This window comes from Scyliorhinus torazame, chromosome 4, assembly GCF_047496885.1.
Source record: "Scyliorhinus torazame isolate Kashiwa2021f chromosome 4, sScyTor2.1, whole genome shotgun sequence".
NCBI classification, from domain to species: Eukaryota; Metazoa; Chordata; class Chondrichthyes; order Carcharhiniformes; family Scyliorhinidae; genus Scyliorhinus; species Scyliorhinus torazame.
The window spans coordinates 82,190,837-82,212,088 of NC_092710.1; the positions used below are offsets into that span (position 1 = coordinate 82,190,837).

The following is a 21,252-nucleotide window of genomic DNA, read 5'->3' on the forward strand; positions in this document are numbered from 1 at the left end:
AATGGCTCTTTTAGTCTTGGGTGGGTGCGGCTGTGTCCTTGGCGGCACCTGCCCCTGACACACTGCAGGTCCCCAGGGTTGGTTACTCGAGACTTTTGCAATCTGCCACTTTGCAAGACTTCCACGATGTCAGCCATGCTGGCAGCAGTTCCAAGTGGTCCCTCCAGGTGTCACTGTGTACCAGCAGGACCCACAGCTACAAGACTCCTCAACGACTCCCCCTCGGACTGATCTGTTCCCTGTAAGAACACTATTCACACCACCCTATGCTGCTCTTGCTCATGTATTTGCTTTGCTTGGCCCCTTGTTCCGCACTGTCACCAATCACTGTTTGTCGATGTACCATTTGTCAATGTTCTCTGTTGATTATTCTTTTGTTTACTATGTACGTACTGTGTACACTCCCTTGGCCGCAGAAAAATACTTTTCACTGCAGTTCGGTACATGTGACAATAAATCAAATCATCGACACCGCTGGGGAACCTGCCCCACACCCACCTCGTTTAACCTCTGGAATGTGGCCTTGGCATTTTGTTAGCATAACACAGCGTTGGGAAAGGTTGTCTAGGGTGGCGAAAGCCGAGATTTCTCCGTGTCGAGGGAACCTGCCAGCATCCCTTTTCAACAGATCAATTTTTGATATAAATGTGGCACACCCTGCCCTGCCTCCCCCTCCCCGTCACATCAGGGGAGATGGTGGCGGAATGGTAGTGTCGCCAGACTAGCCATCCAGAGGCTCAGCTCTGGGGGCGGGGGGGGGGGGGGGGCGGACAGAGTGGAGGGATGGCGAGGGTTCAAACCCTACCAGGAATTTTATCTTGATGCGTAAATCTGGATTAAAAATTCATACTGTAAACAATTTCTTTATTCATTCACAGGGATGTGGGTATTGTTGAGAAGGCTGGCTTTTATTGCCCATCCTTAATTGCCCTTGAACTGAGTGATCATTTCAGAGGTATTTAAGAGTCAGTCACATCACTTTGTGGATCTGGAATCACATGTAGGCCGGACCGAGGGAAGGATGGCAGATTTTGTTCCCTGAGGGGCATTAGTAAAATTTTTTAAGACAATAGCTTCATTGACATCATCAGACTTTTTAATTTCAAAGCACTTACCACGTGCCATGAAGAAATAAAAATCAAATCCAGGCAGGTATTGGGTAGTCCACACTGACCACTGCAAGTCAGCTGATGCATTTTGAGGGGGGACTAACGAGAAGGGAATACACAATGAAGTACAGAGGACCAGATGTACCTTGGGGTGCATGTGCATAGGTCCCTGACGACAGCAGGACAGGTAAATAAGGTGCTGAAAAGGTCATTTGGGGTACTTGTTTCCATTAGCCGAGGCACAGAATATAAGATCAGGGAGGTAATAATGGAGCTGTATAAAACTCTTGTCAGGCCACAGTTAAAGTAGTTCTGGTTGCCACACTACAGGGAGAATGTGATTGCACTGGAGAGGGTGCAGAGGAGATTCACCAGGATGCCTGAGCTGGAACGTTTCAGGTATCGTGAGACTGAATAGGCTGGGGTTGTTTATCTGGAGCAGAGAATCATAGAATTTGCAGTGCAGAAAGAGGCAAATTGGCCATCGAGTCTGCACCGGCACTTAGGAAAGAGCACCCAATTTAAGCCCACGCCTCCGCCCTATCCCCGGAACCCCACCTAACCTTTTTGGACACTAAGGGCAATTTATCATCGTCAATCCACCGAACCTGCACATCTTTGGACTGTGGGAGGAAACCGGAGCACCCGGAGGAAACCCACGCGCACACGGGAAGAGCGTGCAGACTCCGCACAGACAGTGACCCAAGCCAGAATCGAACCTGGGACCCTGGAGCTGTGAAGCAACCGCGCTAACCACTGTGCTACCATGCTGATTGAATGGCTGATTAAGGTTTATAAAATTATGAGGGAGGAAAGTACTTTCCCTTTAGTGGAGGGATCAGTAACCAGGGGGCATAGATTTATGGTAAGGGGCAGGAGATTTAGAGGGATTTGTGGAAAAGCCTTTTCACCCAGGGGGCGATGGGAATCTGGAACTCGCTGCCTGATAGGGGGTAGCGGCAGGAACCCTTCACAACATTTAAGAAACATTTAGATGAACTCTTGAAATGCCATTGCAGACAAGGCTACGGACCAAGTGCTGGAAAATGGGATTGGAATAAATAGGTGCTTGATGGCTGGTGCGGGTGTGATGGGCTGAAGGGCCTGTTTCTGTGCTGTAAAACCTCAGAGCATATGAGGCTGGAAAATGCGTTGGGAATAGGTAGGTGCTTTATGGATGGCACACGCACGATGGGCCGAAGGGCCTCATGCTGAGCTATAAAACTCTATGACTCCCTCTCTTTACTGCCTGATAGACCTGCTGTGGTCCTGTTGATTTGACAAAGAGGATTGAAATGTGTGCTATTAATTAAATAATTCTTTACCAATTCTCCACCGATATCGGCATCAAGCAACTCATCCTGTGCGGGTAAGTAATACTGGCTGAAAGGTTCCGGTCTTGAGCGTGATTTTCCACTCGTCTTTTCGTGACTGTCTGTGAAGCCCTAAGGCGATCCTAGACCATGTCACTCGGAGCACAAGTATCCCACCTAACGTGGAAGATTTGTCCCCATCTCCTCGATAGGAGACCTTCTCACTTCCTCCAGAGAACCAATTCAAGGCGACTGAAGCCGGTGGGATCATTGGACAGGAGAAATTCTAGACACAGGATTAGACATTAGGATCTGGAGCATGGCACTCGACCCCTCGAGTCTGCTCCATCATTCTATAAGATCACGGCTGATCTGATTGTAACCTCGACCCCACATTCCCACTGACCCTCCGTAACCTTTCACCCCCCCCCCCTTGTTAATCCAGAATACACCTCTGCCTTAAAAATATTCGAAGATTCTGCTCCCGCTGCCTTGTGAGGAAGAGAATTCCAGAGACGCACGGCCCTCTGAGGGAAAACATTTCTCCTCGTCTCTGTCTGAAATGGTCGACCCCTTAATTTTAACTGTGACCCCTAGTTCCCGATTCTCCCACAAGAGGAAACGCTCTCTCCACATCAATGCCCCTCAGGGGCTCTGAAGCAGAGTCATCCAGACTCCAAACATTAATTCAGTTTCTCTCTGTTGGGCAGCACGGTAGCATTGTGGATAGCACAATTGCTTCACAGCTCCAGGGTCCCAGGTTCGATTCCGGCTTGGGTCACTGTCTGTGCGGAGTCTGTACGTTCTTCCCGTGTCTGCGTGGGTTTCCTCCGGGTGCTCCGGTTTCCTCCCACAGTCCAAAGATGTGCAGGTTAGGTGAATTGGCCATGATAAATTGCCCTTATTGTCCAAAATTTCCCTTAGTGTTGGGTGGGGTTACTGGGTGACGGGGATAGGGTGGAGGTGTGGGCTTTCAAAGAGCCAGTGCAGACTCGATGGGCCGAATGGCCTCCTTCTGCACTGTAAATTCTATGATTCTTTCCACAGAGACCTGCTGAGTTTTTCCAACGTTTTCTGTTTCTAATTCAGGCCACTCAGGATCTTACATGTTTCAACCAAGTCGCCTCTTACTCTTCTAAACTCTAGTATTTACAAGTCAAGACTGTCCAGCCTTTCCTCATAAACCAACCCGTTTAATCCAGGTATTAGCCTACTTCTCTGAACAGCTTTACACCATTGGCCGCCTCCAGAGGTCTCTAGTGTCACAGATGCCGGTCTTCAGCCAGTTTGATTTGCTCCACATGATATAAGGAATGGCTGAAGGCACTGGCTACTGCAAAGGCCCAAGGCCCTGACAATATTCTGGCAATTGTACTGAAGATTTGTGCTCCAGAACTTGCTGTACCCCTAGCCATAATGTTCCAGTACAGTTGCAACATTGGCATCATTACAGCCTTGCATGGTCAAAAGAGCAGAACTCCAGATATGAAGAAATCATAGAATTTACAGTGCAGAAGGAGGCCAATCGGCCCATTGAGTTTGCACCGACCCTTGGAAAGAACACCCTAGTCAAGCCCATGCCTCCACCCTGTCCCAGTAACCCCACTTAACCTTTTTGGACACTAAGGGCAATTTAGCATGGCCAATCCACTTAACCTGCGCATCTTTGGACTGTGGGAGGAAACCGGAGCACCCGGAGGAAACCCACGCAGGCACAGGGAGGATGTGCAGACTCCGCACAGACAGTGACCCAAGCCGGGAATGGAACCTGGGACCCTGGAGCTGTGAAGCAACTGTGCTAACCACTGTGTGAGTGACTGTCCTTGACATTTCGGCAGCATTTGACCGAGTGCAGCATCAAGGAGCCCGAGCAAAACTGGAGCCAATGGGAATCGGGGAAAACTCTCCGCTGGTTGGAGTCATACCTGGCACAAAGGTTGGTTGGTGGTTGGAAGTCAATCATCTCACTTCCAGGACATCACTGCAGGAGCTCCTCAAGGTAGTGTCCGAGGCCCAACCATCTTCAGTTGCTTCATGAATGACCTTCATCAAGTGGCAAGTTTCATTCACGCTACTCAAGTGCCAGGCAATGACCATCTCCAACAAGAATGAATCTAACTATGGTGGCTCAAGACATGCACTGGAGGCTTCCAGTAGTTAACGAGGGGTTTATTGATGAAAGGCAAAGGCAGTTAATTAACAAGTACAGAACTCAATATAAGAGACTTTAACACTTTGGTTCAGGGCTCCACACTACCCTGGATCTGCTTTCAGGGCTCCGCGCAAACTCCCGATTGGCTGGGGTTCACGCCCTCCTGCGCGATTGGACCCTGAGTCGGTCATGTGGGCCATTGACGGCTGGTTTGTGATACGGAGCACGGGTTCAATTCCTGTACGGCTGAGATTATTAATAAAAGCCCCGTCTTCTCAACCGTGCCCCTCGTTTGAGGTGTGGTGGCCCTCGGGTTAAATCACCGCCAGTCAACTCTTTTGCAAAGGTAAGAGCATCTTACGGTCCTCTGGGACTGTGGCGACATTTACATTTATTTTACTTTTACCACACTAACCATTGTCCCTTGATATTCAATGGCATTACCTGATGCACTATCAATTACGACGAGACGAGAGTAGAAGTAATCGAAGCTTTATTACACAGATGTGTGACCTCCTACAGCAGCTGACGAAATGGCTGCTGTTCGGAGAGCACACACATTTATACTCCACCTACTGGGCGGGGCCAGCAGGCAGGGATCTACCCCCGTACCTGTAGTACTACCGTAATACCCATATATACAATATAATACAACAGTGGTGACTAACACGTTAGTTATATGTTGGTTCAGCCACAGCTAGGTATTGTGTGCAGTTCTGGAATCCACATTACATGAGGGATGTGATAGCACTGGAAAGGGTGCAGAGGAGATTTACCATGATGTTGCCTGGACTGGAAAGGTTTAGTTATGAAGAGAGATTGGATAGATTTGGATTGTTTTCCTTGGAGCAGAGGAGACTGAGGGGGGGACATGATTGGGATGTATAAAATAATGTGCGGCAAAGATCGAATAGACAGTAAAAAACTTTTGCCCATGGTGGTTGGGTCAATGATCAGGGGGCATAGATTTAAGGTAAAGGGCAGGAGGTTTAGATGGGGGGGATGTGAAGGAAAACCTTTTTACCCAGAGGGTGGTGGGAGTTTGGAACTCGCTGCCTGAAAGGGTGGTGGATGCAGAGACCCTCATAACATTGAAGAAGTATTTAGATGTGCAACTGCAATCCCAGAGCATACAGGCTATGGGCCAAGTGCTGGAAAATGGGATTAGAATGGTTAGGAGGTTGTTTTTGACCAGCGCAGATACGATGGGCCAAAGAGCCTTTTCTGTGCTTGTATGATTCTATGACCATCGCTGAATCCCCCACTATCAACATCCAGGGGGTTACCATTGACCAGAAACTAAACTGGACTAGCCGTATAAATACTGTGGCTTTCTCAACAGGTCAGAGGCTGGGAATCCTGCAGCAAGTAACTCACTTCCTGCCTCCACAAAGCCTGTCCACCATCTACAAAGCACAAGTCAGGTGTGTGACGGAATACTCTCCACTTGCCTGGACGGATGCAGCTCCAACAACACTCAAGAAGCTTTGATTAGCACCGCATCCATAATCATTCAGCTTCTCCACCAGCCACACACAATAAATATCAATCAGTCAATCAAACAATAGCAACCGTGTGTACTGTCTCAAGATGCACTACATGAACTCACCAAGGCTCCTTAGCACCTTCCTAACCCACAACCAATACCATCCAGAAGGACAAGAGTAGCAGATACCTACACCACATTGTCTGCAGCGGTTCAAGAAGGAAGCTCACCACCACCTTCTCAAGAGGCAATTGGGGATGGGCAACAAATGCTGGCCGAACTAACTTTCTCTCTCGTGCCCTCTGTCTCTACCTTTCTCTCCTACAGTTCCTTCTTTCTGTGTCTCCCTCATTCTCCCTCCCTTTCCCTTGTGCTCATTCTTATTCTCTACCAAATCCTCACTCCCTTCCTTTGTCTCTCTCTCACTCTCCCTTACTCTCTTTAACTCCCTTCTGCGCAAGGCTCCCTCACTATCCCCTACGCTCACTCTCTCACATTCCCCTGACCTCTTTCTCTCTCACACACATAAGCACACTCTCTCTTCACGTCTCCCTTTCTCTCTGACAGGCTCTACCTCGATCTCACAAATCTCTCTCTCTTCCCCCAGGGTCTGACATCTGCCCGTGCAGCTGAGGTTCTGGCTCTGGAGGGGCCCAACGCACTGACCCCACCTCCCACCACTCCAGAATGGGTCAAATTCTGCCGCCAATTATTTGGCGGATTCTCAATTTTGCTGTGGATTGGGGCTCTTCTCTGCTTCCTTGCCTACAGTATCCAGGCAGTAATGGAGGAAGAACCATCGAATGATAATGTGAGTCCATGCGAGTGTGATAATATTTGATAAATGTTCACACACAATTAGTCCACCTTCTCGCAAAGGTAGGGGAGTCTCAAGCTAGAGGGCATAGTTTTAAGGTGAAAGGGGAGAGACACAAAAGGATCCAGAGGAGTCGCTTTTTCACATACAGGGTGGTGAGTGTCTGGAACTGAGGCAGTTGTAGAGGCGGGTACAAATTTTGTCTTTTAAAAAGCATTTTGACAGTTATATGGGTAAGGATGGGTGTCGAGGGATATGGGCCAAATGCGGGTAATTGGGACTAGCTTAGTGGTAAAAATTGGGCGGCATAGACAAGAAGGGCTGAAGGGCCTGTTTCCGTGCTGCAAACCTCGATGACTCTAATTAAATCTCGCTCATTACTCATTACAAAATCAAATATTGCTTGTTCCCTTGTTGAATCCAGGACGTATTGATGTAGGAAATTATCCCTGACACTCCAGAAATTTACTTCCTTTCTGACAGGTGCACCGGCTCTTGGAAAGAGCACCCCACTTAAGCCCACACATCACCTTAACCCAGTAACCCCATCTAACCTAAGGGCAATTTAGCATGGGCAATTCACCTAACCTGCACATCTTTGGACTGTGGGAGGAAACCGGAGCACCCAGAGGAAACCCAAGCACACACGGGGAGAACATGCAGACTCCTCACAGACAGTGACCCAAGCCGGGAATTGAACCTGGCACCCCGAAGCAACTGTGTTAACCACTGTGCCACCGTGCTGCCCATACGTGGTCTCATACGACCCATACGACCCGTCCCATACGACGCGTCTATGTGTGTCTTACCCCCACAACCCAACAATGTGCAGGGTAGGTGGATTGTCCATGCTAAATTGCCCCTTAATTGGAAAAAAAAAAGAATTGGACACTTGAAATTTATAAAAAGAAAAGAAATACGACTTTGCCTTTGCAGCACACGTGCCACATTTCTGCATTTATACAATCTGGCACTTCTGAGCTGCTCAGGGGGTCTTTACACGACACCTATTACAGTTTTAGATCCTCGGTTCCATCCACATGGTCTCCATTGGATGCTTTCCCCTCATTATATCCTCCCTCACCAATGAATTGAATCTGTTTCCAATCAGTAAGGCTATTCCCCAGCACCTCCCTGCCATTTACCCTGTCCGTTCTGTAAACCTTATAACCTGGTATATTAAGTTCCCAGTCCTGACCATCTGGTCGACATGCCTCAGTAACAGCTTTGTGCCTGCAGCTAGTTAATGTATTTTTGACATTCTGTACAGTTAAACATCGAACTCTTACGTGGGCCATACACTCTAACCTGTCCCTCCGCATTGATACTTTATTCACCTGTTTATTATTTCTCTCTTCTGGTTTAATCAATATACTTCTGATAGTTTGCCATTGCCTGCCGTAACTGAAGTAGGATTCCTGACTATTTCTATACTCTCTGTCTGTGACTTATTTTTGAAACTGTATTGACTTCCCCCGAGGCCTCCCCCCGCTTACTAGATTAAAGTCCTTGAGACCACCCTATTTACCTTTCCGCATGGACAATGGACTCAGACCGTTCCAACAAAATGGAACCCCTTTTTCCTGCGCCAACCAATTTAGAGGGAGACCCCGGAAGTCTGTTAATGTTCACAGGGGGTCGCAGATGTGTGTTAATATTTCCACGGGGGGGTTTCCAGAGGGTGTTAGTATTTAGAGCGGGTCGCAGGGACGATGTTAATATTTACAGGGGGCTCCGGGAGAATGTTAATATTTACAGGGGGTCTCTGGGAGTGTGTTAATATTAACAGGGGGTCTCCGGGAGAGTGTTAATATTTACAGGGGGTCCCGGGAGAGTGTTAATATTTACAGGGGGTCTCCGGGAGTGTGTTAATATTTACAGGGGGTCTCCGGGGGTGTGTTAATATTAACAGGGGGTCTCCGGGAGAGTGTTAATATTTACAGGGGGTCCCCGGGAGAGTGTTAATATTTACAGGGGGTCTCCAGAAGAGTGTTAATATTTACAGGTTGTCTCCAGGAGAGTGTTAATATTTACAGGGGGTCTCCGGGAGTTTGTTAATATTTACAGGGGGTCTCAGGTAGAGTGTTAATATTTACAGGGGGTCTCTGGGAGTGTGTTAATATTTACAGGGGGTGTCTGGGGGTGTGTTAATATTTACAGGGGGTCTCTGGGAGTGTGTTAATATTTACAGGGGGTCTCCAGGAGTGGGTTAATATTTACAGGGGGTGTCTGGGGGTGTGTTAATATTTACAGGGGGTCTCTGGGAGTGTGTTAATATTTACAAGGGGTCTCCGGGAGTGTGTTAACATTTACAGGGGGTCGCCGGGAATGTGTTAATATTTACAGGGGGTTTCTGGGAGTGTGTTAATATTTACAGGGGGTCTCTGGGAGTGTGTTAATATTTACAAGGGGTCTCCGGGAGTGTGTTAACATTTACAGGGGGCTCTGGGAGTGTGTTAATATTTACAGGTGGTCTCCGGGAGTGTGTTAATATTTACAGGGTGTCTCCGGGAGTGTGTTAATATTTACAGGGGGCTCTGGGAGTGTGTTAATATTTACAGGGGGCTCTGGGAGTGTGTTAATATTTACAGGGTGCTCTGGGAGTGTGTTAATATTTACAGGGGTCTCCGGGAGAGTGTTAATATTGACAGAGGGATACAAGAAATTGAGCTGAAGTTGTCCAGCCAGGAGGACTATCTAACCGTTCTGGAGCACAAGGTGGAGGTATTGGATGTGCGCCACAAGAGAATGCAGGGGAAGCTGGAGGAACTGGAGAACAGGTCCAGGTGGCAGAACGTAAGGATCGTAGGCCTCCCCAAAGGAATTGAGGGGTCGAATGCGGGAGCATATGTAGCGAGCATGCTGGAGACGCTGATGGGGACCGGGGCGGTTTCTCGGCCCCTGGAAGTGGACGGACCGCATCGAGCCCTCGCAAGGAAGCCTAAGGCGAATGACCCGCCGAGGGCCATGGTGGTGCGTTTCCACCGTTTTTCGGACAAAGAACTTGTCTTGCGGTGGGCCAAGAAGGAGCGGAGCAGCAGATGGGAGAACAGCAAGGTGCGCATCTATCAGAACCTGGGAGCGGAGCTGGCCAAGAGATGTGCTGAGTTTAACCGGGTGAAGGCGATCCTCTTCAAGAAGGGGGTGAAATTCGTGATGCTGTATTCAGCGCGGTTGTGGGTTACGCACGAAGACCGGCACTTTTACTTTGAGGCACCGGATGATGTATGGTCTTTTATCAAAGAAAAGAAGTTGGAAGCATTTTGAAGGACACTTAAGTCTTGAAGGAGTGATGTGGCGGCAGTTTGTAATTCTTGTAATTCTTGTATCGGTTCAAATAAGACTGTATGTAGTTCTGGATTAAGTATTGGGCTGGGGTGGTGGTTTGAGGGTGCTTTGTTTTTGGAGAGATTGGGGAGGGGAGAGGGGGTCCCCGAAGTTGGTGCAATTCTGTTGGAGGTTGGGTCTGGTTTCAATCGATTGTTTCTGCATTGGTTTCTGTTAATTTCTTTTACTTGAGGTTGTTTACATACTGGGGACTGCGATGTTGTCAAATGGTTTATGCATGTCGGGAGAGGGGTTCGAACAATAGGGAGCCAGACTGTTTGGCAGCAAGGGCGGAGGCTGTCGGGGTCAGCATGGGTCAGCTGACTCTCGGAAGCGAGGTGGGGGGTGAACATGTGCTAAGATGGTGCTTGACCTGGGGGATTAGGTTTCGGGGGCTGTTGTGGGGGAGGGGGAGGCTTCTTCGCTGACAGGGGAGGAACTATTATCGGGGGAAAAAGGGAGGTTGAGGGCGGTTGCTGCTTGTGGGGGAGCTTGGGGAAGCGGGGGGCATGGGCTCTGGGCTGGCCCAAAAAAGGTTATGGCTAGTCGGCGGGGGGGGGGGGGGGGGGTAACCCCCTGTCCAGGCTGATTACGTGGAATGTGAGGGGTTTGAATGATCCGATCAAAAGCGCTCGCGTTTTCGCGCATTTAAAGGGGATGAAGGCAGACGTAGCAAAATGCTTCAGGAGACACATCTAAAGATTATTGATCAGACGAGATTGAGAAAGGGGTGGGTTGGTCAGGTGTTTCACTCTGGGCTGGACTCAAAGACCAGGGGGGTAGCGATATTGATCAGTAAGTGGGTGGCATTTGAAGCTGGGAGAATTGTGGCACATAAGGGGGTGAGTGGGAAGCTGGAGGGTGTGCGGGTGGTGCTTGTAAACGTATACGCTCCGAACTGGGTCGATGTGGGGTCTATGAGGCGGGTGTTAGGCAAGATCCCGGACCTAGAGTCTCACGGCCTGATCATGGGCGGAGACTTTAACGCAGTCATTGATCCCGATCTGGACCAGTCAAAATCCAGGACTGGAAGGAGGCCTGCCTCGGTGAAGGAGTTGAGGGGTTTTGTGGAGCAGATGGGGAGGGTGGGGGGAGACACGTGGAGATCCGAACGGCCGAGGGCGAGGAAGTTTCCGTTTTTTACTCATGTCCATGAAGTCTACTCCCGCATTGATTTTGTTGTTCTAAGCAGGGCGCTAATTCCGAAGGTGGCGGGGCGGAATATTCGGCGATTGCAGACTCTGAGCATGCCCCGCATTGGGTGGATTTGCGGTTGAGTGAGGAGAGAGGACAGCTCCCGCTGTGGAGACTGGATGTGGGGTTGTTAGCGGACGAAGCGGTTTGCGGGTGGGTGAATAAATCCATCCAGAATTACCTGGATACAAACGATACGGGTGAGGTATCTGCAGCGGTGGTTTGGGAGGCTCTGAAAGCAGTTGTAAGAGGGGAACTAATTTTGATTCGGTGCCACAGAGAAAAGGTGGAACGAGCAGAGAGGGAGAGATTAGTGGGGGAGATACTTCGAGTGGACAGGAGCTATGCGGAAGCCCCGGATGCGGGGCTCCTGAGGGAGCGTCGGAAATTACACGCAGAGTTTGAGTTGTTGACCATGGGGAGGGCGGTGGAGCAGTTGAGGAAGACAAGGGGGCGGTCTACGAGTATGGGGAAAAGGCGCACCAGCTAAGGGAGAAGCGGCCAGGGAGATTGGGGGAGTAAGGAATAGGGAGGGCAACATGGTCTTGGACCCAAATTATATGAGGCGGAATCCCCGCCTAGTGTAGTAGGGATGAAGCAGTTCCTGGATCAGTTGAGGTTTCCAAGGGTGGAGGAGGACCTGGTCGAGGGGCTGGGGGCCCTGATTGAGGCAGAGGACTGGAGGGCATGCAGTCGGGCAAGGCTCCGGGGCCGGACGGTTACCCGGTAGAATTCTATAAGAAGTTCTCAGAGGTGTTGTGCCCAATGCTGATGACGACCTTTAATGAGGCTAAAGAGAGGGGAGTCCTCCCCCCAACGATGTTGCAGGCCTCGATTCCGCTCATCTTTAAACGAGAAAAAGACCCGGAGTAACGTGGGTCATATAGGCTGATCTCGCTTTTGAACATCGATGCCAAGCTGCTGGCTAAGATTTTGGCCACCAGGATAGAAGACTGTGTCCCGGGGGTGATAGGGGAGGACCAAACCGGATTTGTTAAGGGTAGACAGCTCAATGCTAACGTTCGGAGGCTTTTGAATGTAATTATGATGCCCTCAGAAGGAGAGGAGGCGGAGGTGTTGGTTGCGATGGACGTGGAGAAGGCTTTTGATCAGGTGGAGTGGGAGTATCTTTGGGAGACGCTGGGAAGGTTTGGGTTTGGGGAGGGCCTCATCGACTGGGTGTGATTGCTCTACCAGGCGCCGGTAGTGAGTGTGTGCACGAACCGGCTGAGGTCAGAGTACTTTAAGCTACACCGAGGGGCGAGGCAGGGGTGCCCCCTCTCCCCGTTGCTGTTCGCTCTGGATTCGCCACGGCCTGAGAGCATCAAGGAAGTGGCAGGGGCTGGTTCGGGGGTGGGGGGGGGTGGGGGGGGGGGGGGGGGGGTGGGGGGGGGGTGGAGCACCGGGTTTTGCTGTCCCCGGACGATCTGCTCTTATACATCTCGGACCCGGTGGAGGGGATGGGAGAGGTTATGTAGATCTTGGGGGAATTTGGCAGGTTCCCGGGGTACAAATTGAACATGGGAAAAAGTGAATTGTTCGTGATCCAGGCAAGGGGGCAGGAGAGGAGACTAAAGGAGTTGCCACTCAAGATGGTAGAGAGGAGCATACCTGGGAATACAGATGGCTTGGAAATGGGAGGCATTAAATAGGCTCAACCTAACCCGGCTGGTGGAGCAAATGGCGGGGGACTTTAAAAGATGGGATATGCTCCCGCTATCGCTGGCAGGGAGGGTACAGACCGTGAAAATGACAGTGCTCCCCAGATTTTTGTTTGTCTTCCAGTGCCTCCCCATCTTCATCCCTAAGGCCTTTTTCATGCGGGTAAACAAGATTATTTTGGGCTTTGTATGGGCGAATAAAACCGGGTGAAGAAAATGTTGTTCGAGCACAGCCGGGGGAGGGTGGGTTGGCGCTGCCGAACTTCTGCAACTACTACTGGGCGGCGAATATAGCGATGATTAGGGAGTGGGTGGTGGGGGAGGGGTCGGTGTGGGAGCAGGTGGAGGCAGCATCATGCAAAGGCACCAGTTTGGGAGCACTGGTAACGGCACCTCTGCCGTTCTCGCCGGCCCGTTACTCCACAAGTCCAGTGGTGGTGGCGGCATTGAGGATCTGGGGACAGTGGAGGAGGTCAGTCTGGACCCCGATTTGCAATAACCACAGGTTCGCGCCAGGCAGGATAGATGGCGGGTACCGGAGCTGGCAGAGAGCAGGAATTAGACGCATGGGAGATCTATTCCTAGACGGGAGTTTTCCCAGTCTGTAGGCGCTGGAGGAATGGTTTCAGATATCTGCAAGTCCGGGACTTTCTGAGGAAACAGGTGTTGGCTTTCCCGCTGATCCCGCCATGAGGGATACAGGACAGAGTAGTGTCCGGTACCTGGGTGGGGGAGGGGAAAGTGTTGGATATCTATCAGGAGTTGTTGGAGGCGGAGGAGACCCCGGTGGAGGAACTGAAGGGCAAGTGGGAGGAGGAGCTAGGTGGGGAGTTAGAGGCGGGTCTGTGGGCGGACGCCCGAAGCAGGGTTAATTCCTCATCATGTGCCGGGCTCAGTCTAATACAGTTTAAAGTGGTACACCGGGCACACATGATGGCGTCGAGGATGACCAGGTTTTTCGGGGTAGAAGACAGATGTGTGAGGTGTGTGGGAAGCCCAGCAAACCATGTCCATATGTTTTGGGCATGCCCGAAGCTTGGTGGATTCTGGCAGGGGTTTGCCAAGGCAATGTCCAAGGTGCTAGGTACGCGGGTGGTGCCGAGTCCAGGGATGGCGATCTTTGGAGTGTCGGAACACCCTGGAGTTCAGGAGAACATAGAACATAGAAAATACAGCACAGAACAGGCCCTTCGGCCCACGATGTTGTGCCGAACCTTTGTCCTAGATTAATCATAGATTATCATTGAATTTATAGTGCAGAAGGAGGCCATTCGGCCCTTTGAGACTGCACCGGCTCTTGGAAAGAGAACCCTACCCAAGGTCCACACCTCCACCCAACACCAAGGGCAATTTTGGACACTAAGGGCAATTTATCATGGCCAATCCACCTAACCTGCACATCTTTGGACTGTGGGAGGAAACCGGAGCACCCGGAGGAAACCCACGCAGACACGGGGAGGATGTGCAGACTCCGCACAGACAGTTATCCAAGCCGGAATCGAACCTGGGACCCTGGAGCTGTGAAGCAATTGTGCTATCCACAATGCTACCGTGCTGCCCTGAAGAACAAATAAATCTACACTATATCATTTTACCATAATCCATGTACCTATCCAATAGCTGCTTGAAGGTCCCTAATGTGTCCGACTCAACTACTTCCACAGGCAGTGCATTCCATGCCCCCACTACTCTCTGGGTAAAGAACCTACCTCTGATATCCCTCCTATATCTTCCACCTTTCACCTTAACTTTATGTCCCCTTGTAATGGTTTGTTCCACCCGGGGAAAAAGTCTCTGACTGCCTACTCTATCTATTCCCCTGATCATCTTATAGACCTCTATCAAGTCGCCCCTCATCCTTCTCCGTTTTAATGAGAAAAGGCCTAGCACCCTCAACCTTTCCTCGTAAGACCTACTCTCCATTCCAGGCAACATCCTGGTAAATCTCCTTTGCACCTTTTCCAAAGCTTCCACATCCTTCCTAAAATGAGGCGACCAGAACTGTACACAGTACTCCAAATGTGGCCTTACCAAAGTTTTGTACAGCTGCATCATCACCTCACGGCTCTTAAATTCAATCCCTCTATTAATGAATGCGAGCACACCATAGGCCTTCTTCACAGCTCTATCCACTTGAGTGGCAACTTTCAAAGATGTATGAACATAGACCCCAAGATCTCTCTGCTCCTCCACATTGCCAAGAACTCTACCGTTAACCCTGTATTCCGCATTCATATTTGTCCTTCCAAAATGGACAACCTCACACTTTTCAGGGTTAAACTTCTCAGCCCAGCTCTGCATCCTATCTATGTCTCTTTGCAGCCGACAACAGCCCTCCTTACTATCCACAACTCCACCAATCTTCGTATCGTCTGCAAATTTACTGACTCACCCTTCAACTCCCTCATCCAAGTCATTAATGAAAATCACAAACAGCAGAGGACCCAGAACTGATCCCTGCAGTACGCCACTGGTAACTGGGATCCAGGCTGAATATTTGCCATCCACCACCACTCTCTGACTTCTATCGGATAGCCAGTTCGTTATCCAACTGGCCAAATTTCCCACTATCCCATGCCTCCTTACTTTCTGCAGAAGCCTGCCATGGGGAACCTTATCAAATGCCTTACTAAAATCCATGTACACTACATCCACTGCTTTACCTTCATCCACATGCTTGGTCACCTCCTCAAAGAATTCAATAAGACTTGTAAGGCAAGACCTACCCCTCACAAATCCGTGCTGACTATCCCTAATCAAGCAATGTCTTTCCAGATGCTCAGAAATCCTATCCTTCAGTACCCTTTCCATTACTTTGCATACCACCGAAGTAAGACTAACTGGCCTGTAATTCCCAGGGTTATCCCTAGTCCCTTTTTTGAACAGGGGCATGACATTCGCCACTCTCCAATCCCCTGGTACCACCCCTGTTGACAGTGAGGACGAAAAGATCATTACCAGCGGCTCTGCAATTTCATCTCTTGCTTCCCATAGAATCCTTGGATATATCCCGTCAGGCCCGGGGGACTTGTCTATCCTCAAGTTTTTCAAAATGCCCAACACATCTTCCTTCCTAACAAGTATTTCCTCGAGCTTACCAATCTGTTTCACACTGTCCTCTCCAACAACATCGCCCCTCTCATTTGTAAATACAGAAGAAAAGTACTCATTCAAGACCTCTCCTATCTCTTCAGGCTCAATACACAATCTCCCGCTACTGTCCTTGATCGGACCTCCCCTCGCTGTAGTCATTCTCATATTTCTCACATATGTGTAAAAGGCCTTGGGGTTTTCCTTGATCCTACCCGCCAAAGAGTGTTCATGCCCTCTCTTAGCTCTCCTAATCCCTTTCTTCAAGCAGCTATTGGATAGGTACATGGATTACGGTAAAATGATATAGTGTAGATTTATTTGTTCTTAAGGGCAGCACGGTAGCATTGTGGATAGCACAAATGCTTCACAGCTCCAGGGTCCCAGGTTCGATTCCGGCTTGGATCACTGTCTGTGCGGAGTCTGCACATCCTCCCCGTGTGTGCGTGGGTTTCCTCCAGGTGCTCCGGTTTCCTCCCACAGTCCAAAGATGTGCGGGTCAGGTGGATTGGCCATGCTAAATTGCCCATAGTATCCAAAATTGCCTTTAGTGTTGGGTGGGGTTACTGGGTTATGGGGATAGGGTGGAGGTGTGGACCTTGGGTAGGGTGCTCTTTCCAAGAGCCGGTGCAGACTCGATGGGCCTAATGGCCTCCTTCTGCACTGTAAATTCTATGATTCTATGATTCTTCAGTTCCCTCCTGGCTATCTTGTATCCCTCCAATGCCCTGTCTGAACCTTGTTTCCTCAGCCTTACATAAGTCTCCTTTTTCCTCTGAACAAGACATTCAACCTCTCTTGTCAACCATGGTTCCCTCACTCGACCATCTCTTCCCTGCCTGACAGGGACATACATATCAAGGACACATAGTACCTGTTCCTTGAACAAGTTCCACATTTCACTTGTGTCCTTCCCTGACAGCCTATGTTCCCAACTTATGCACTTCAATTCTTGTCTGACAACATCGTATTTACCCTTCCCCAATTGTAAACCTTGCCGTGTTGCACGCACATATCCCTCTCCATTACTAAAGTGAAAGTCACAGAATTGTGGTCACTATCTCCAAAATGCTCCCCCACTAACGAATCTATCACTTGCCCTGGTTCATTACCAAGTACTAAATCCAATATTGCCCCTCCTCTGGTCGGACAATCTACATACTGTGTTAGAAAAGCTTCCTGGACACACTGCACAAACACCACCCCATCCAAGCTATTTGATCTAAAGAGTTTCCACTCAATATTTGGGAAGTTAAAGTCGCCTATGACTACTACCCTGTGACTTCTGCACCTTTCCAAAATCTGTTTCCCAATCTGTTCCACCACATCTCTGCTTCTATTGGGGGGCCTATAGAAAACTCCTAACAAGGTGACTGCTCCTTTCCTATTTCTGACTTCAACCCATACTACCTCAGTAGGGTGATACTCCTCGAACTGCCTTTCTGCAGCTGTTATACTATCTCTAATTAACAATGCCACCCCCCCCACCTCTTTTACCACCCTCCCTAATCTTATTGAACCATCTATAACCAGGGACCTCCAACAACCATTTCTGCCCCTCTTCTATCCAGGTTTCCGTGATGGCCACCACATCGTAGTCCCAAGTACCGATCCATGCCTTAAGTTCACCCACCTTATTCCTGATGCTTCTTGCGTTGAAGTATACACACTTCAACCCATCTCCGTGCCTGCAAGTACTCTCCTTCGTCAGTGTTCCCTTCCCCACTGTCTCATGACACGCTTTGGCGTCCTGAATATCGGCTACCTTAGTTGCTGGACTACAAATCCGGTTCCCATTCCCCTGCCAAATTAGTTTAAACCCTCCCGAAGAGTAGTAGAAAACCTCCCTCCCAGGATATTGGTGCCCCTCTGGTTCAGATGCAACCCGTCCTGCTTGTACAGAATGCGCTCCAATTATCCAAATACCTGAAGCCCTCCCTCCTACACCATTCCTGCAGCCACGTGTTCAGCTGCACTCTCTCCCTATTGCTAGCCTCGCTATCACGTGGCACCGGCAATAAACCAGAGATGACAACTCTGTCTGTCCTGGCTTTTAACTTCCAGCCTAATTCCCTAAACTTGTTTATTACCTCCACACCCCTTTTCCTACCTATGTCGTCGGTACCAATGTGCACCACGACTTCTGGCTGCTACCCCTCCCCTTAAGGATCCTGAAGACACGATCCGAGACATCCCTGGCCCTGGCACCCGGGAGGCAACATACCTTCCGGGAGTCTCGCTCCCGACCACAGAATCTCCTATCTATTCCCCTAACCATTGAATCTCCTACAACTATTGCTTTTCTATTCTCCCCCCTTCCCTTCTGAGCACCAGAGCCAGACTCAGTGCCAGAGACCTGGCTGCTAGGACCTTTCCCCGGTAGGTCATCCCCCCCAACAGCATCCAAAACGGTATACTTGTTTTGAAGGGGAACGGCCACGAGGGATCCCTGCACTGTCTGCCTGTTTGTTTTTTTCCCCCTGACTGTAACCCAGCTATTCTTGTCCTGTACCTTGGCTGTGGTTACCTCCCTGTAACTCTTCTCAATCACCCCCTCTGCCTCCCGGATGATCCGAAGTTCATCCAGCTTCAGCTCCAGTTCCCTAACACGGTCTTTGAGGAGCTGAAGTTGGGTGCACTTCCCGCAGGTATAGTCAGCGGGGACACCGGTGGTATCCCTCATCACCCACATCCTACAGGAGGAGCATGCAACTGGCCTAGCCTCCATCCCCTCTTACCTGACAGAATATAGCTGCCCTGTGGACTAACTAGATCTCCGCCCTCCGACTTTGCTCCCAGTCAGCTACACTTTCTGTAAACTCCTGGCTCCCTTCTCACTCTTTGCGGAAATGTCGGATACAAAATGAAAGGAGCACCTTACTCCCTCCTCACCTAACTCCCTTGGTCACCAAACTCTTACTATAGCACTCAAATGCACCAAATTCAGCACTCCCTCGGTCACCAAACTCTTACTATAGCACGCAAATGCACCAAATTCAGCACTCAGTGCAAACAAAGTCTGCACTGTAGGGGATCACTTTTATACTATGAATCTAGCCTCTGAAAACTGGCCAAATCCAATTAACTAATTAACAACCTCCAGCTGCAAATGCCTACAAGTAGAAGCTTGTTTAAAGCTGATTGAAAATTCACCTTCTTCTAAACGAAACAGGAACTTTTAAGTTAATTAACTAAATAAAAGAAAGACTAAACTTGAGATAAAAATGAAGCCTTAAACTCCCTCGGTCACCAAACTCTTACTATAGCACTCAAATGCACCAAATTCAGCACTCAGTGCAAACAAAGTCTGCACTGTCGGGGATCACTTTTATACTGTGAATCTAGCATCTGAAAACTGGCCTAATCCAATTAACTAATTGGATTGTGTTAATATTTACAGTGGGCTCTGGGAGAGAGTTAATATTTACAGGGGGTCGCCGGGAGTGTGTTAATATTTACAAGGGGTCTCAGTGAGAGTGTTAATATTTACTGGGGGGGTCTCTGGGAGAGTGTTAATATTTACAGGGGGGCTCTGGGAGATTGTTAAATTTTTACAGGGGGTCTCCGGGAGTGTGTTAATATTTACAGGGGGGCTCTGGGAGATTGTTAAATATTTACAGGGGGTCCCCGGGAGTGTGTTCATATTTACAGGGGGTCTCCGGGAGTGTATTAATATCTTCAGGGGGTCTCCGGGAGAGTGTTAATATTTATAGTTTGCAGACGACACAAAGGTTGGTGGAATTGCAGATAGCGATGAGGACTGTCGGAGGATACAGCAGGATTTAGATTGTTTGGAGACTTGTGCGGAGAGATGGCAGATGGAGTTTAATCCGGACAAATGTGAGGTAATGCATTTTGGAAGGTCTAATGCAGGTAGGGAATATACGGTGAATGATAGAACCCTCAAGAGTATTGAAAGTCAAAGAGATCTAGGAGTACAGGTCCACAGGTCACTGAAAGGGGCAACACAGGTGGAGAAGGTAGTCAAGAAGGCATACGGCATGCTTGCCTTCATTGGCCGGGGCATTGAGTATAAGAATTGGCAAGTCATGTTGCAGCTGTATAGAACCTTAGTTAGGCCACACTTGGAGTATAGTGTTCAATTCTGGTCGCCACACTACCAGAAGGATGTGGAGGCTTTAGAGAGGGTGCAGAAGAGATTTACCAGAATGTTGCCTGGTATGGAGGGCATTAGCTATGAGGAGCGATTGAATAAACTCGGTTTGTTCTCACTGGAACGAAGGAGGTTGAGCGGTGTACAAAATTATGAGGGGCATAGACAGAGTGGATAGTCAGAGGCTTTTCCCCAGGGTAGAGGGGTCAATTACTAGGGGGCATAGGTTTAAGGTGAGAGGGGCAAGGTTTAGAGTAGATGTACGAGGCAAGCTTTTTACACAGAGGGTAGTGGGTGCCTGGAACTCGCTACCGGAGGAGGTGGTGGAAGCAGGGACGATAGTGACATTTAAGGGGCATCTTGACAAATACATGAATAGGATGGGAATAGTGGGATACGGACCCAGGAAGTGTAGAAGATTGTAGTTTAGTCGGGCAGCATGGTCGGCACGGGCTTGGAGGCCCGAAGGGCCTGTTCCTGTGCTGTACATTTCTTTGTTCTTTGTTCTTTGTTCTTACAGGGGGTCTCCGGGAGAGTGTTACTATTTACAGGGGGGCTCTGGGAGATTGTTAAATATTTACAGGGGGTCTCGGGAGTGTGTTAATATTTACAGGGGGGCTCTGGGAGATTGTTAAATATTTACAGGGCGTCTCCGGGGGTGTGTTAAAATTTACAGGGGGTCTCCGGGAGTGTGTTAATATTTACAGGGGGTCTCTGGGAGAGTGTTAATATTCACAGGGGCGTCTCTGGGAGAGTGTTAATATTTACAGGGAGTCTCTGGTAGAGTGTTAATATTTACAGGGGGTCTCCGGGAGAGTGTTAATATTTACAGGGGGTCTCTGGGAGAGTGTTAATATTTACAGGGGGGCTCTGGGAGAGTGTTAATATTTCCAGGGGGTCTCCGGGAGAGTGTTAATATTAACAGGGGTGCTCTGGGAGAGTGTTAATATTTACAGGGGGTCTCTGTGAGTGTGTTAATATTTACAGGG

The 21,252-nt window shown here is 49.4% G+C and overlaps 1 protein-coding gene across 1 annotated transcript in view; it reads left to right on the top strand.

Moving 5' to 3' along the window:
- LOC140410329 (sodium/potassium-transporting ATPase subunit alpha-2) overlaps positions 1-21,252 on the top strand; it is a 725,899-nt gene that overhangs the window by 115,192 nt on the left and 589,455 nt on the right. The window contains exon 4 of the mRNA XM_072498323.1: positions 6,668-6,871. Coding sequence (XP_072354424.1) covers positions 6,668-6,871 — 204 coding nt within the window. The remainder of the gene's footprint in view (positions 1-6,667; positions 6,872-21,252) is intronic.